The 18,365-nt window shown below is 38.7% G+C and overlaps 1 protein-coding gene across 1 annotated transcript in view; it reads right to left on the bottom strand.

Annotated features, from left to right (window-relative positions):
• Positions 1-336: 336 nt before the first annotated feature.
• SLC15A5 (solute carrier family 15 member 5) overlaps positions 337-18,365 on the bottom strand; it is a 36,337-nt gene continuing 18,308 nt past the window's right edge. The window contains exons 6-9 of the mRNA XM_008505938.2: positions 15,271-15,459; positions 10,761-10,892; positions 1,961-2,069; positions 337-481 (exon numbers count right to left, since the gene is read on the bottom strand). Coding sequence (XP_008504160.1) covers positions 337-481; positions 1,961-2,069; positions 10,761-10,892; positions 15,271-15,459 — 575 coding nt within the window. The remainder of the gene's footprint in view (positions 482-1,960; positions 2,070-10,760; positions 10,893-15,270; positions 15,460-18,365) is intronic.

The following is an 18,365-nucleotide window of genomic DNA, read 5'->3' as shown; positions in this document are numbered from 1 at the left end:
ATGTATGTGAGTTTATTAAATTTGAACCATTACTAAGTACAAATACATGTGGATAGGTATCTGTTTCCCTGGAGAGATTAATAGCTACTATCAACCACGCAAGCAGTGAGCTCTCGTTTTTCTTGATGTGCATTATGAAAGTACAGCATTCTACAAGGCCAAATTCTATGAAAACTGCCTTTTTTATCCCCACTGATAAATAACTATTCCTAAGATAACTTAAAAGATAACTTAAAAAATACATTGGCAGTTGCATTTATGTATGCTATGTACTTCATCATTAGAAAGGTGGCTGGTAACACTATCAAAATTTAGTAAAACAAGGGTGAAATTTTATCAAATTTTCTCCATAGGAGACAAAATGGGAGAATTTTCCAGGATGCTATCATAATGCTTGGTGGCTTTTCCAGGCTTCAAAAGCTTTTCTTCAGGAAGACTTCCTCTGAATTCATTGGTGAACTCCAGATTCAGGTTGTCATATCTAAGAGGGAGGGAAAATACTAACATAATCATCCTTTCTGGGATTAGCTTCACCCATTATTTATTAGGTGATATTTTGCAAGTTACAGTGCCTTCTGAGTCCTGGACTCCTAAGCATCCAAAAAACCAACCAAACAACCAAAAAAACCTAAAAAACAAACAAACAAACAAACAAACCAGAATGATAATACAAGTTTGCTAGAAACTTCAGGCTAAAAAGTGCTAAATGGGATGCAGGTGTTAATAGCAGCTGTACTGTGTCATCCTAACAAATTTAAAAAAGAAACATGCTTTTTCCTAAGAGTAGATTTTTGCTGATTCAGAGATTTCCCTTGTTTTTCTCCACCCTTAAACTGAGTGTTTATCTTAATAGTTTTCACCCTTTTCTCTCCCTTTTGTGAAAATTCTTATTCAGCACAAAATGAAATAATTATAGTTGACCTCAAAAAACATATGTAGGTTTTGGTTGTCTAACTGAAATTTGAGGTACCTTGATTTGGAAGTGAAATACTAATTTGAAATAAACTTTTTGAAAAATACATTTTTTTTCCAATATAAAAATCAGTAATTTTCTCAGGACTTCTGCAAGTCCACTGCCGTTGCTCATTTTCTATTATTAATTATCAAATCGCTACTTCACCAAGGTTTCTAAAGGATTTTCAACAGAACTGCATAGAACCTCCCTGTTCTTGGCTACAAATACTACTTTTAAGACTGATAATAGAAAGTTAACTGTGATTAAACACTCCTGAACACAGGAGGCAAGCTAACTTGCACATCACCTTGGATGTAAAAAAGGATTGCAGTTGTGAGTTCTTTGCATTTTACAAGGAATATACAGGCATTAAAGCTAGGCTCCATAGGTGGCAGAAAATTGCTCCCCATGTGGGGGCTATTGGAGCAATTTAATTGTCTCCCTCAGAAAGTTGCTTTTATCTCATTGCTCAGGGAGAGTATCGGAGAACATTTCAGGGTTATTCTAGTGAAATAATCAGTATACAGCAATAAACAGCAGTGGTCTGCTGCAAGCCCTTGGCCTACTGTCCTGTGCTAAGATGGAAGTTTGTTGAGACAACAATTTTTATGAATTGGTACAAACCCAAGTGCAGTGGAGATCAGGTCCATGACTGAGATACCTTGGTGCTATGATCTGAACCCCATGCCAACATATGGCCTTCTGTAATGGATTGATGCTCTTCTTTCTTCAAGTCATTTTTATATTAATAAGCCTCCCTAAATATTTAAGACTAACTTTATCAGCTTTTTTTTTTTTTTTGTCCTTAAACTTACCACATGCTTTTTACAGTAAAATCTCTCTCCTCAAAGCAGATGGAAAAATGGAAGATACTGGTCTGAACCCAGAATGATAACATACTACCTATCACAACCAATCTTTATTACAAACTAGTTTACAAGTTCTGAAAGAATTTCTACCCATATTTACAAATGAAACATCAATTTTTCATTTTCTCACACATACCTGTGTGCAATGGTCCAGAACCCCAGGGTGTTCACCATCATTAAGGAAGCCAAGAAGAAGAAGAATCTCTCCAATTTTCCTTCATGCAGCAAGTGCGGAAACCAGCTGCCTGGCAAAACAGACATTTGAAGCAGAATTAGTTTACCTGGCAGGACAAAACAGCTCATCATGAAAGACATGAAGATAACTTTATGTTAGCCACAATCACAGCAGGGGTTTTGAACCACCACCCTCAGGTAGCTATCTTTACAGATTTCAGTCTCATGGCATCTATGTATTTTTTTTTTAATCTTTAATTGTTTGCAGAAAGGCAATAGAGATCTAGAGATACTAAAGAACTTTCCTAACTAATCTGAAGTCTACTGGAAAACCTAACTCTGCACAGCTATTATGGCAATGTTGGGCCCAACTTGCCTCTATGTTATCCTATATGAATAGCTAAAGGTTAAAATTTTAGAAAGAGCTACAATTAAGATGGTGTCTAGAAATCCTTATTCACATCTTATCCATTTAATAGGCCCTTCTTCAAAAAGAAAAAAAAAAAGCAAGCAGCATAAAAAGCCTTTGTTCAGTGCCTTGAGTGGTGCTCCATGACCAAAATGTTACCTGATGTTTTACTTTATATTTTTTATAGCTGTCTTCAGCCATGACTCTGCAACATATCCTTGTCGTGCACACAGTGCTTATTTGGATAAATCAGATCTTCTCCTACCAAGGCTTTTGGAAATAATGTCTGTGACATTTTGGCAGCTTAAAGTCCATTCAGCAGAGGACAGTACCACCTCTATACGCCCAGAATCTTCCCTGCCTAGATTCTGGCATGTTTTAGTTTGCAACTACATTGCTTTCAATGTTGTCCATTGAAATTAATGTGCAAATGTGGTGTGTGTGATCTTCATTTACTATGAAGATCAAGATACTTAAAAAGAAAGCCAGCCCCAGCCAGTCTGCATTTGGAGGCAGTAAGTACCTGAAGTACTGTAATCCACTACAGCAGACACATAAAACCAAGGTGAAAAAGAAGTTAGAATAGATACAGAATATCTACAGTGTTGTAATGACCTTTTACATTTTTTTGGAAATACAGGACATTTATTGCCTCTGAAGAGGAGATACTGTCTTTGATTAATATGTAGTGAGATGTAATAGGATCAGATACAGAGCATTAAACAGCTGGTGCTGAGAATGTGATGCCCACTCTACACAGGGGTTCACACCAGACCAGTTCCCACTTACAGCTGGAACACAAGGCACAAAAATTTTTTTGGTGTAGTCCCATCCTAAAGGAATGCAGTTATTTTGTGCTGCAAGATCACTCTGTGATGCAAATCAGAGATGGTGAGGAGATTCAGATCAAAGCACCCTCCTGCTCTGAACTAAAACAATGTCATCAAGGTGCCTGAAGTAATTTTTCTTTGCTTCCTCAAAGTGTGGCATCAAGTCCAAACCTTTTGAATAAGAGTGGCTGTGAATGACCTAAGAAGAAGAGGAAATCCAGCTGTCTGCCAGAGCTGTGCTGGACAAATCCAACAACCTTATTAGATCTTTTGTCCACTAATCCCATCTTTAGCCATCTAATGATATTTTTAGCCTTTCAACTTTTTCTAATTAGAGAGAAAGAGTAGTTTCACAGCCCAGGAAAGCCAGAAGTCAGATGATTACACACCCCCACCCCATATAGATATTTATAGATATTTACATTTTTCTCTTTCCTTCACATCTTAGAATCATAAATATATGGGGATGGCAGAGAAGAACTGCCACTAGTGCAGCAGTTTTCCCTAACTCCTTCACAGTTTGCTCCATGCCACGTTACCTCTCTGCCTGTCATGGAGAAGCCCCATCACCTCACCTCTGCCTGCACGGCTTCTTTTGTAGCATTATCTCAGAGCGAGCTTTAAAACGCATCATTTAACATTGTCAGTTGACTGAGCTCCTAGGTGCTATAACTTCCTTTTTTAGTAGCTTATAAACTTTTACTGTCATCATTCACAATCAGGTAGTTTTTCATTTCACATCCCCCCGTGGCCAATAGAAGCCACGGAGAGAGCGCGTGGATCTGATGAAAGAGAGAGCTCGCATGGGGCTTGGCACTGCAGCTTGTCAAAGCAGGGTTCACACTGTCTGTGAGGTTATTTACATCACCCAGGCTAACTATGTGAGCAGCAGGAGCTTCCTAATGGAACAGCATTTACAATGGAACCTGAACAGAAAATATGTACTTAAAAATAGAACTGAGTGATTAAAGAAAAAAAAAAGGGGGGGGGGAAAGAGGAATTTAGTGGCTTCGAAGAGAAGAGAGTAAAATGTCTTTGAAAGACAGTCTTTGAAATGGTCTTAATGCTAGAAAAGACATCATGTTGAAGCATTCAAAGTGGGAATGGTTGGTTTTATCAGGGTGGGAGGGTAGCCCAGCAAGCAGATTTGGGTTCTGCCTCCACTTCACCAATTGGTCTCCTCCACAGCTGAGGTTAAAGATCATTGCTCTGTCTCTTCTCTGTTTTTTTTAGTAATTATCAGTGTTTAAACAGTGAGGCCAGGAACAAAGCCTTTGGAAAATCCTGTATTACAAATGAGTGACTGGATAGGGAGGTCCAAAACTAGATGGGACACAGCAAGACTCCAGCTCCCATAGCTTGCACTCTCTATCTAGTTTGTAGGTCCATCCAAAAGAAGTGGTAGGAATACAGCTTTCTTTTCCTTTCACTGAGGGGCAGTAAGGGTTGTCAGGTATGCCTCCTTCTACAGAGAATCATAGAATCATTTTAGTCAGAAAATACCTTTAAAATCATCACATCCAACTGCTAACCTAACACTATAAAGTCCACCACTAAACCATGTCCCTTAACACCACATTTACACAGTTTTTAAATAATTCCAGGGATGATTACTCCACCACTTCTCTGAGCAGCCTTTTCCAATGTTGGCCAACCCTTTCAGTAAAGAAATTTTATCTAATATCCAATCTGAACCTTCCCTGGTGCAACTTGTAGCCACTTTCTCTTAGCCTATAGCTTGTTTCTTTGGAGGAGGCCAGCACCCACGTAGCTACAGCCTTCTTTCAGGTAGCCTTAGAGAGCAATGAGGTCTCTACAGGTGTGTCAGCATTCCTAGAGGTATCTGATTGCTATTCTACTGCCAATAGAATTTTTTGTCAGTTGATACAGCAAAGATTAATGCAACCACTTCATATTTTCAGTCAATGATATTTATCTCACTTTTTTTTTTCCTTTTTTATATTAGATGGAAATTGGTTGTCCATGAGATAGTGGAAAAACCTGGGCTACATTTACTTGTATTTATTGCACAGAAAATCCTCTGCTGTCAGGAAACCTTGGGAGGACAGCTGTAGGTGTTAAAACATCAACTGTGTGATTCAGGGAGCAAACTTCCCTATAGATGCTTTCACCCTTTACTCCACTAACACCTTAAGACCTGCAGACCCCTCCAACTGATTGGGCTTGGGGTTCATATTTTAAAGATTTTTTTATCTTAGCCATGACCATCAGGAACTCATTTGGCCAGTTTGTTTGATTTTGCTGGAGTAAGATTCCCTGGGCACTACTGTGTTTGAAGAGTCCAGCATTTTCTCATCCTTGAATCAGCATGTAATATGCTAACAAAATACTTTCCCTCAAAAGACACTGCCCTTGGGTTCTGTGAATCCTTTACTTTCCATGGAGATTGCCAACAGAAGTGCCAATTACAAGGTTGGTTTGTCACATAGATAATTGCTCACTGGGAATTAACTTTCTACAACAAGCTCCCGATTTCCATTTTTATTCCAACAATGGAAATACTTTCTAGTGTGAATCACCACAGAGAATCAGAAGTTTCCTTTAGATCTTTATAATTCAAAAGACATTTTTCTTATTGGTTAGAGGTGAATCGGTTATGGTTTTCATGGCAAATTTAGAGCAAATTAAAGGATTAAGTCTAGGCAAAGTTGGGTCCTCAAGCCTGCTATACCATATTTCATTGACAAAGTGCCTGGTAAACTTTCACTGATATTTTGAAGTCCTATAATTTTGCCTCAAAAATGCTCAGGTAGTACAAGATTATAATAAAAGAAGAAACAAGCGAGGCAGAAAACCAGGTAAAGCAGGGATTATGCCATGGAAAAAACACTTTCCTTCACTGCTTCTGATGGACAACAGACAGCAGCAAACTGCTGGCAGTACCAACCATGAAAGAAGACATAGGAAGGGCTGCAAGCCAGATTTTGACTTATCCAAGGGCACACAAGGTATCTATCTGCTCCTATGATGGCACCTTTGGAACTCTCAGGGGACTAATAACAAAGGGCAAAGTTGTGTAGGAAGGGATTCAGTTGGTTTACTGAATAACACCATCATATCTCAGTACTCTGAGAAGCCATTCATGTGCCAGAAGTTAGTCTATTCTGCATGATTCCTGCATTTTTACGGCTTGCCTACAACTATCCTGGGCTATGATAATAGAAAAATATAACTCATTTTAAAAAAGGATTGTACTGCCTTCCATATTTTCACCATTAGTGGGTGGGTGTACACTAAGTGATTAATCGTATCCAAATTCAAGTCTCAGTCTGCCTCTAATCCTTATTAGCTAAATAGGCATCAGTGGACACCACCATCTGGACTGCAAGAAATATCCCTTAGCTTTATCATCTTTGATATTTAGAATCGCACAAGGCTCCAAACTGGAAAGAGAAATAAAAATAAACCCACACAAAATCCTGGTTCTCTAAATACAAGCAGAAAAACTGTCTAGGGCAGTTTCCTTCCTCTGACTTTTTTTTTTTTTCCTTTCCTTCCTTTCTATTTAGGTTAATATTTTTAGGGAAATGTATTCTGAAATGATTGGCATAGAAGGACAGGTTTGTCTTGCATCTTCTTCCGTTAACATGTTAGGAGAGGTAAGAGATCCAAAAGAAAGCAGTTTCCCAGCTTGTACTGTAATATCACTGTCACCCATCATCTGTTTGCACTCGTCAGATTTTTAAAAAGTCCTATTTTATCATATTCACACCATCCTCCATAGATGCATTAAAAACGATTAATGTAGCTTTGACTGTGACTGATACCGGATAAAGTTTGCCAATGAAAAACCCAAACAAAATTCTAAACTACTGACATGAAATAGGATATAAAAATGTTTAAATTTTGTCAACACCTTTTGTGCTTCAGCACTTCAAAATACTTCAATAATTTCACTGTATCTTGAATTACTTCATGGCAAATGTGGTTTCATTGCTCAAAGATGGGAGAACCAGAAATAGTTTTGACTCAAGATTGAGTGAAACAAGAATCATGGAACAAGACAAAAGCACACATAGCCTAAGAGTGGCTAACATTAAGCTTTGTTAATTATACAAAACCATTGCATAAACACTCATTCTTTCAGCAAAAGAAAGAATTTTGGTCTCGCAATATAAATAAATTAGTTTAGGTTGTGGTTTTGGTGGGGTTTTGTGTGTGTGTCTGTTTGTTTGTTTGTCTTGGGTTTTTGTTTTTTTGTCCTAAAAAGATCTGCTTGGTTTGTATTACCTTCAATTCCATAAACTGTTGAGATATACAAAATGTTTTACAAGCTCTTTAAAACAGAACTGCAAAAAATACCAAATGAGAGCAATGAGAGTTTAATTTACATCATTTGAATATTATTTGACCTAAGTTAGTCACAATTTCATTCTCTGAAGCACTGTCATCTTTCAAAGGCTTGATAGATAACCATTAAATATTTGGCTGTTATTAAGCTTTTCATCACAAGCACCAAAGAACACTGTAAGAAGCACAGTGGAAGAGTTCAGAAGAATTACAGATGGAACAGGGGAACTTTGTAGGAAACTATTTTATACCATTTCCTATCAAACTCAGAGAAAACCAAAAGGAAGCTCAGATATCTCTTTAGCTTTGTTATAGTCTATACACAGCTCCAGAAGCTTGATCCCAAGCTTACTTTCCTTTATGAGCCTAGCTGCAATGAGTAGAGGAATACTCTAAATTTTCAATCTGAAGTGTTATAACACAAGATGCAGGACTCTCTCTCTTATTTACAAGCTGTGAGTCGCAAGAATTCTGGTAACTTGGAATAATTAATCTTATTCAAGCAGTGAACACTGGGACATACCCAGCAAGATTCCACATATTTTTAGAAATAAAATGTGAGAGCCCAATAATATGTTGTTTACATACTAATAGGGAAAGTAATCTCCAACATTTCTAACTAGAGCAACAAAGCAAATATTGAACATTTTTCACACTATTTTTTCTAAAGCTTTTCAAGTTTTGCAGATTTCCTCTCTTAAAGAGCTTATTCAGTCCCATTGCAGCACCTTAGGCTGCACAGACACTGCTACTGAATGCTTGGGAAATGCTGAGTGACCCTCTGGACATCAGTGTAGCAAATTCTTTATACAGAAATAGCAGATCTAGCAAGTGTAAGTAGTTAGATTTTTAACCTTTACTGTTTTCCCAAAGGTCTTGAGCAAAATAGTTCGAATTTGGCAGCTGCAGTCTGTGGAGAATTTGGAGGCCTTTTGGTCCCAGCTGGGAAATTTGAAGGCTGTGATGAAACAATATTTCTGGCAAGAAATAAATAATTTCTTTTTGAACCAATTAAGTGTCTTCATATAGACTTATATTAAAAAAGCATACTAAAATCTATCAAATTGCAAGACAAGTGAAAAAATGTATTTCATCTAATGCTTTGTCAAGTAGTATCCTGTAAAGGAATAAATTGCATATATATAGTGGCACAACAGAGAAAAAATATTTTGATGATGGCATTGTGATTAATTAATTGATAAATGATTACACCCAAAGTCAAATTGCAGTCAAATGTGTCAGTTTTACTAAAACAAAATTTAAGGAGGGCAACCAGGCTGGTGAAGGGACTCGAGCACAGACCCTATGAGGAGAGGCTGAGAGAGCTGGGGCTGTTCAGCCTGGAGAAGAGGCGACTCAGGGGAGACCTCATCACTCTCTACAACTCCCTGAAAGGAGGATGTAGCCAGGGGGGGGGTTGGTCTCTTTTCCCAGGCAACTCTCAGCAAGACAAAAGGGCATGGTCTTAAATTGTGCCAGGGGAAGTTTAGGTTGGATAATAGAAAGAATTTCTTTACAGAGAGGGTGATCAGACATTGGAATGGGCTGCCCAGGGAACTAGTGGATTCTCCATCCCTGGAGATATTTAAAAAGAGACTGGATGTGGCACTCAGTGCCATAGTCTAGCAACTGCAACAGTGGTTCAAGGGTTGGACTCTATGATCTCTGAGGTCCCTTCCAACCCAGCCAATTCTATGATTCTATGAAAATATTTCAACCTTATAAAAATTAAGAATATAAAAGATAAAAAGTCAGCCATAACATATTTCTTGAAGTTTTAGTTTCACTAACCCATATTACCCAAGGGGAAAAGAAAACAAATATATATTTTCCACTTGAGGAAATCAGGAAGCTCTGCATTCCACCCTGTGTGCCTTGATACCAAATAATTCTTTGCTTGATTCATTGGGTAAACTTTTTTTTTTTTAAGCTTATCTCTAGGTGATGTTTTTATACCTAGTAATAGCACTCTGAGCTGTGAAGTTAAAAACAGTGCTGCATGTCAAGGAGCCATTTGTTTGGTTAGATCTTGCAAGCAGAAATTAACATGTCCTGCCATACATTAAAAAAACAAAAAAACCCAAAACACCACCACCAAAAAAACCACCCCAAAACCCCAACTTAAACTAAACCAACTGGAAAACAACCAACCAACATCCCCTCGGATTTACGTTACACCATTCTTTAGGTACAAAAGAGAAGATCCCAGAACCTAACCACAAGCAGTGACAAAATCTAATTGCAACAGTGGCATTAGTGCCAGAAGTTGTCCTCTCTAGGAGAAGAGTTTGCTGTGGCAGCCACAACGAAGCTTATCAGTGGGTAATCAGTGCATTAGAAGTACTGCTGCAGGAAGGGGAGCTATTTCAGACACATGAACAAAGAGATAGCTGTCCTTCAGTTGAAGAACTCAAGTGCTTTACTTTTTAAATTTGCTTATGAAACAAGTCTTTTATGTATTGAACAAAGATTCATCAGCAGAAGGAAAAAGACTTTAATAAACACTTGGCCTATCTTGAAAGTCAGCAACTCAGAAAAATCTCCAGCTCACGGCTAACACTAAATACTCCTCAATGGGCTGAACCCAAAATAACTCCTTTTGAAACAGTAAGTTCTCTGGGAATGGCAGTATTCAGCTGGAAAAGAGTAAAACCAAGTGAGACCATATTGTCACAGAATCTGGTTCTTCCAGTGGCTGGGCAAGGAGAAAGGTCTGAAGAAGGCAAGGCAAAAGTAGTGGGTCTAGGGGAAAAAATTCCATAAAAAGCTTCGAAACACTCAACCCAGCCTCTTTTCCCCTAGAACCCTGTGGAAAGGAAGGAAAGGTATGTTTTTCATTCTTCGAAGCACTGATCTTGCTCTCATGGCCAGAGGCTCCCATGTACGTGTGGCTATCATGAATATACTTCATGAACATAAAAAGGTGCTTCCTAGTCAATTTATTTTCTTGTCTTTCAGAACAGAAGTATAGAGATTGGAGGTGAGGGCTTCCTGCACGATGCCTTCCTCTAATTACTCCACCTATCAAAACTAAGATGACTCATTAAAATTGGATGAATACAGCTGGAAGGCTATTTCCTATCTTAATTCCATCTTAATTGTAAGAGCAAATCAATAAAACTTTGGCATCCCCTTTAATTCTGCTACCTAATTCTCCAAATCAATAGTATTAGAAAACTGCTCAGGAACACCAGTCATGAGCATATTCTTACCTTGACTGCCTGCGTGGGCTGTCTGCACAAAGAAAGCTCCCATAAAGCATCCAGCTCCATTAAAGAGAGTTAAAAAATGCATGGAAATCCCTCTAACTCTTTCTGGTACAAGCCGGAACGAAAGCAGGGAACCTTAGAAAGGAAGCAGATGCAGTTACAGGTTATTTTAAACAAAGAAGTAAATTATAAAAGATTGGTAAGACAGTAAAAAAAAAAAACCAAAGTACCTGTAATAGGAAGACTTTTCATATTTTAGACAGGGAATGTACTTGCAGGGCAAGTATGTACCCTATTAACAAAGGGTTATCTAAACTGTTTAAATGAACCTCCGTAACAAACCATCTCATACAGAACTATTGATGTTTCATAAGCACTTCTTTTGACTCAGACAGTTGATTTAACCTTTTAAAACCTCAGGCATAGCAAGACAAGAGAAACACCACCACAGTCATCAAGTGTGAAGACAGCAGATGTGTTACTCAATTGCAGGACAGCAGGACCTCCTCTGCCAGAGCCAACACAGCATAGCCACTAGTAAATAAATCCTAAATCCAGAGCTCTGCCTTCAGCTTGACAGTTACCTTGTTTTAATTAAAGGCTAGATGTCATTCCTCTTCCCCAGAGAGCAACCCACAGAGGCAATGGCTACTTAAAAAGACATTATTCTTCTCTTTCTTGCCAGAAGACCAAACCAAAAGCAGCAAGAGCTTTGGTGTCAAGGAAAAGCTTTAAGCATGCAGTTGTAGTATACACGACTAAACAATCCCACCAGTTGTAATTTGGCTAAACTAAGTTATAGTAACAGGAAGTCTTCATGATAGCTGTTCTTTTTCAATAACTTTCCCCAATTACCACGACCTTTTGTTCCCTATTTTCACACTTCAAGACCTCATCCACATTTTTTCACAGTGTCTCCCAACCTGCTTTATTAGTTGAATGACCTCCAGCTTGAGAGACTTGTCAGCAGAGGATCCTATTTGGATGCTGAGTTGCCTGAAGCATCTCTGAATACAAATGAAACTGCAATCACAATCTTCCATCCTTTTTAATTTAGATCCTGAAATAAGGGCTTTGGAAACACATTAAAGAGAAGGAAAAAAAAATACCATGGGCAGTGGTTTTTTTCCTCATTCACAACAGGAACCAAAAGCCTGAGGACAAGAGAACGTAGGTGAGCCCAGGACACCATCTGTAGATGCAACAGTACAGCCTGAAACAATGTACAGTCAGCATCCTGGCTAATTTGAATCACTGAGCCCAAGAAGTTTTTGGTTATTCTCCTCTGCAAAAAGCAGGGGTGCAAAACATGCATCCTGGCCAAATTCAGCTTGTGTAATTGCATCCTACTTACCCATATTACCCCTGTTGTTTCAGCTGTTTATTCCATCCCTTGCCTCTCCCACAATGCTGCTGCAAACTACTCAACAGCTGCTGCATCTCTCCCTGGAGACTGTCACATCCCATCAGTGGGTGAAATGATGCCCAATAGATCCTTTCAGTAGCAGAGCTGTTTGTTATAAGAATTCCTATTTCTAAGTGGTTTGAGAAATGGTGATGGGCAGATGATATTGTTTCAGCACCATAGCAAACGCTGAAAATCTGTAGGGCAAAGCAGCTACAGTGCACCAGACCACTTGGACACTGGCAGTATAACACAGCTGCTGTGGCTAGAAAGCTGGCAACCCATCACACACTCTGTGTGAGGGGAAATGCTTGATAATGTCATATTGGATGGAGTTATTTTGGGGTTTTGTTTTGGTTTTGTTTTGCTGTGGGTTTTTTTTTTTTTGTGGCAGTACTTTTTTTCTTTGTATGTTTGTGGAGGGTTTGTTTGTTTTTTGTTTGGCTTTTTTGTTTTGTTGAGCGTTTGGTTCGCCCCCCCCTCTCTTTTCTCTTTTTATATAATTGGGCTTTAAAAGAGTAGTTTCTTACTTTAAACCAGGTTGTAAATTCAAGACATTAGACACTTGTGAGATCTTACATGCTAGCATTGTGGAAGAAAGCAATTATTTTATCTTTATTTTACTTTGGTTTTAGAGACTACCTTATTTCTAAGGAAACATTTTTCTAAGAGATGCTCATGCCACCATTCTAAATTCAGATGCTCATGCAGATCATTCTAAAAAATTTCTATCAATAAGATAATGAAATATATTGAATAAACACAACTGTAAGTATCGGGGCTCAATTGTAGATGAAGAGTTCAGTATGCCAAACCTAGCTCCTCTAACCCCGTACTTCAGAAATAAGGTATCTCCTCTCTTCCCTCTGATTACAGGTGTGAACATTTCTGCCTTCAGCTTGGATCATGTACTTTCAGGTCAAGTAAATTAATATGATAATTGAATTTGACCTTCTGCATAACAAAGGCAGTAAAATGCCAGGAAAGGTGAAACAACTGTTAAAGTGTCTAGGCTGTCATCATCATCCACAGAAATTCACTGAATGGTTCCTGAACAGCAACTTAGTTAAAACGAGCATAGAAACCTAGATTAGGTTTCTAGTTCAGTTTTCTAAATACAGATCCCTCATGCTGCCTAAAATGCATTAAGTGCACCTTAACAACCTATCTGATAAGGTGCAGGACCCATGGGGAAACCATGCTCTTCTCCAGCAGCAGTTGGGTTGGAGACCACATTGGTACCATAAAGGGCCTCCTTTCCCCATCTGTGTAGCTTAGGTACTGCATCTCAAATGCTGACAGACACCTGCATGTGAGCAAGGGAATGGAAGACTGACTCCCCATTGACTACAGGAGTAACCTACTATTTTAGGTATATATTGTTAGTTTTCTAAATGTAGGTTTCAGTTTCAGACTAAGTCTCATTTCCCTGGGTTCTTGAATAGTCCCTGTAACTGCAGCTCTTAGCAGGATGCTTAATCTTTACTTAAACTGGGAAGACAGTTTTTCTTGCTATTAAATTCTAAAGAAAATCCTTTAGAAAGATTAAAAAAACAAACAAAAACCAACAAAAAAGAGAGAGAAAAGGAAAAAAAACCCCAAGATGGAGCTTTATTTTTCTAAAGGCTAATGTCAACTTTCAGTCATTGAACTTCTACTGTCTCCCACCTTGCTAGACTAAAGAGCCTTATTCTAGCAGTAATATTCTTCTTATGCTTTTGCATTAGAAGACTGCAAGCAAGCCACCTCCTAACCCTGTTTGTGTTACACTAAACAGAGAAGGTCACAGTTTTCAGTTACACTTAGCCTGTAACCTAGAAACCACATTACCTGCCTGGAAACCTGTCTCAGTTAAGTACTTTGGAACTATCAGATGAAGAGGCATTATGAGAGTGCTAAGTATAAAAAAGTAGGGAAAATTACCTTTTTAGTGACAGACCATGACCCACAGCTTTTAATAGTCCTAGAGTGTAAGAATGAAGCTGAGACACTGAAGTTATTTCCTGCTCTTAAATAAAAATCTGAATATTTCTGGGGTTGTACTGGAACAATAGACACTCCAACTGTGGAACTAAATGCCTTCAGGGATCAGCTAGTGAATTACTTTACCTGTGTCTCTTTAACTGAATGTTGCTGAGATTTATAATTTTTTTTTTTTTTGTCATACTAACATTATTTTTGAACTCTGAAAGGTAAAACACTGGTAAGCACTCTGCATGTTCTTCAGAAGAAAGTAAGGCTCAGGAATGTCAGCGTAGATAAAGAAAAATGAGTTATGGAAGGGACAGAAGGTTCAGACTCACAATCAAGAGTGTGTCTACATAATTTATGGATGGCAGACGTGCGCCAAGCTCTAGCTGGGCTCTGTGAAACAGGAGTGCTTATCTCAGCTCAGGCTCCATGCCACAAGTTAAGGCATGATGCTCTCTCTGTCCAGGCATGTTTGCATGACTCTTGACTGGAGCACAAATAAAAATCTTGTATCTGCCTACAATATTTCTCTAGTTAGCCTGTCAATTGAATCTTGTTACCCACCCACATATGCTGTGTGCCTGTGAAAAAACACAGAATAATTCTATCAGCTGGCTCCACAAATGGAAAAGGTTAAACTAAATTTCTTCACCTTGTTTGACTGTGACCTAAAAAGTGCTCACAGACCGTAACCACAGCTCAGCTGTCATGTGCCTATTTGTTTTTTCCTCAAGAAAATCATTACAGAGGAGTTCAGGTCAGAAGGGACCTCAGGAGCTCATCTCATCCAGCCCCCACCTGAAGCAGTTTGAGCTTCAAGGCCATTCCCACATCTGAGCCCACAGTCCCACTGCTCTGATCACTCCCCTGCTGACTGGGGGATCATGCACCCCCAGGGACCTGATGGAGCTGTGTCACCTTCCAGCTAATCTGGAGCAATGTCATTGCTCACTCTGAGTTACAGCCAGCAAGATAAATTATGTTACTCTGAAGCAGGTAAGGCATAGATCTGCTCATTAAGCCCATGGAAGAGAGCCAGGGACAATAAAATCAGATGATAGCAATTATTTTTAGGAAGCTGATATCATTCTTGGCAGATCAGGAAACCCTTGCTTTTGCCTACTATATTTTACTTACAAGAGGGTGTTACCAAGGCTTCAGCCACTCCAAGTAGGATGTACTGAGGAGCTAAGTGGAAGCAAGGCATGGAGGAGACCAGGAGAACTTCCTCGGAAAGTGTCTGCTCCACCTGAGGGAAATGCTTTCGGTGTATTTCAGAGAAGCCAGCAACCACCACGGAAAGTGCAGCAGAAAACTGACCTACAACTGATCAACAAGAGCACAGACAGTATTCACCAAGCTTGTAGTTATATCAGTATTGTGTATTTAAGCAAAGCTGAGTCCCAGGAGATTCAGGGCAACTCCCCTTCCCTCCCCCAACAGTGCATCATCTCTGGACGTATAAATGTAGAAAAGAGCACTTGCTACATTATCAGACTTACTCTAAATACATGTCAAAGGGTCACCAGCTCAACATTCTTTCATCACAGAAAGAATGGTGAGGCATTGGAACAGCTTGTCCAGGGAGGTGGTAGGGACACCATCCATAGAGGAGTTCAAAAGACGAGTAGATGAAGAGCTTCAGTGGATAGTTTAGTGGTTAGTGGTTTTACCATGGATGGTTGTATTCAATGATCTTGGAGGTCTTTTCCAACACTGATGATTCTGTGATTCTATTCCACCTCAGGAGATGAAGCATTCCTATATCTTCCCTTCTCCCTCCACTACAGAATTCTTTTAAACTATTTTTGTAAGTTTGTTGGATATGAAAGTTTGTTGCATTTGCTGGACTGTTTAACATTTTAGGATGAGATGAGTTGGATTACTAGAAGAGACAATATTTTGCTTTTTTGGTGCTTATACACAAGCCATAGGACTTCAGTTACCTCCTGCCTTCTTCCATTGTCTTGAAGAACTATCACTGTGTGATCTATAATACACTGGATCCATAATACAGTTCAACATAAAACTGCACATGCAACATGTATAAGTCTTATCACCTGCCTTAGTGCTCAGGCACAAGTACTGCATGAGCTCACAGGGCAGGAAAAAAGTATACATTTATCCTCATGATACAAGGAAAGGCTTCTAATAAACCCAGCTGTGTTTTAAATACCACAGATTTCACCACACATTGTACAGAGGAAACTGTTTAAATGTACTGTAATATATTTGCTGATATTGACAGTGTGAAATGGTTGTAGCCTCTTGGGAAAAAACAAAGAATGCAATGTTTTCAAGTCCATCTCCAGAACCTGAAACATTTTTATTTCTATTGTTTTGAGCTCTCCTTGATTCAGACAAAGTTTGTGATTCCTCAGCATTTCTAAGCTATAACATAGGCACAGGTGTGAGAATTTGGTTTCTTTTGGCAGCTTTGGGGCTCAAGTAACTGGACTATGTTTTTCCACTCCTCTTACAAGGCCTCATCTCACTTAGGACTGGAAATTGCTACATTTACTATTGGAGGTTGTACTGAGATGAGTGTTGATCTCTTCTCTAAATAACAGGGGATAGGACAAGAAGAAATGGCCTCAGGTTGCCCCAGGGGAGGTTTAGACTGGACATTAGGAAAAATAGCTCCACCAAAAAGATTTCTAAGCATTGCAACAGACTGCCCAGGGAAGTGGTTGAATCGTTATCTTGAGAGGTATTTAAGAGATGCGTAGATGTGGTGTTTATAGACGTGGTCTAGTGGTGGAATTGGCAGTGTTCTAGACTAACAGCTGGACTTGATCTCAAAGGTCTTTTCCAACCAGAATGATTCTGATTCAATATTATAACAAATTTTATCTCTTTGAGTGATAGGACAAAAGAGAAAAAAACTCAAATAGCTAGGTTACTCAAATAGCCTTGTTACATAAAATCGTAACATGAGTGCATCCATGTTTCTCCTCACAGCAGCAAACTCTCACACCCTTCCACCAGCACAGTTTTCCTCCATTTTCAGAACTTCAAATATCCTCCCCACCCTCTCCTAACTTGAGGCCTGGAAGCTGTTAAGGACTCTCTAGGTGCTCAATAACAACATCAGTGAGTTATTGCTTCAAAATTGACAATGGGAGGGGATGCAGGAGCATTTTCTAGCAAATGCTAGAAAAAAGTAACTTCTGAATGCCCAACAATTGTAATATTCCTTTTAAGACATTATATGTGGCAGATCAGTAAATGAAGCCTTGAACACAAGGTTTTCCTCCTGCTCCTTCTCCCTTTAGTCCTCTTTACAAGAAGCAGTTTGGAATGGCCATCTGGGATTTGGGTTTGCAGGATAATAGGCTGTCTTAGGAATACTTGAGGAAGATTCTAGGACAAAGTTTTTTATATTATCTAGAGACTAGGGTTTTACTCTACCTTTGTGATTACCTGAACACATATCCTGAGAAAGAGGTCAAAAAGCTTTACTGAAATTAATAGAAAAATAGAGAAATTGCCATCATCAACTCACAGATCACCTAAAATAGCCATCAGACTGAATGCATGCTTTTGTGTACTATAAGAGCAGCTATTCCCTACATTATATCCAAGATTTAAGAGCTTTCAGTATAATCAGGCACTAAGAACATTGAAGTAAGAACTTCAAAGGCTCAGGTACTTCACCTATGGCCTCTTGCCTGTAGCTGATGGACAGCTACTCAGCAGACAAATGCTTTCAGTTCTCAGCTGAATCTTCTATACTATTGACTATATCAGGTAGCATAAAATAAAAAAATAAAAAAAAACAAACAAACAACTGAGACTGAAAAAACTAAGTTTAGTGAATACTCACGTTTTTCACACAGAGATCCAGATACTCAGTATATCTGGGACATAATCTAAATTAAATTTAAGATTTTAATGTTTTTAGATCATACCTAACTTATAAATGAAGCAAAAGCTATAATGAAAGTAACAAAAATTACAGTTTTCATGTAGATCCTTATTAAAGAGCAATCAGATATTTCAGTTCAACATCCTCTACATGGTTCATCCTTGAAAACTCTTATTCTTAACATACTGAAAATTTCCAGACAGCTTCTTCAATTCCTTCCTCTTAAAAGACTTGAATTAAAATATAGTTATAGACTGGCTTAACACCAACAGCCTATTCATGCTTTCAATTTCGTTCCTGGAAATAATTGTGAACCTAATTAACTGTTGGCAAAAATATTGGCACTTAGAGGTCTACCATATTG

The sequence above is a fragment of the Calypte anna genome, chromosome 1 (assembly GCF_003957555.1).
Source record: "Calypte anna isolate BGI_N300 chromosome 1, bCalAnn1_v1.p, whole genome shotgun sequence".
In the NCBI taxonomy this organism is placed as follows: Eukaryota; Metazoa; Chordata; class Aves; order Apodiformes; family Trochilidae; genus Calypte; species Calypte anna.
The sequence above is the reverse complement of the archived record's forward strand: the minus strand, read 5'-3'. Positions and strand labels throughout refer to the sequence as shown.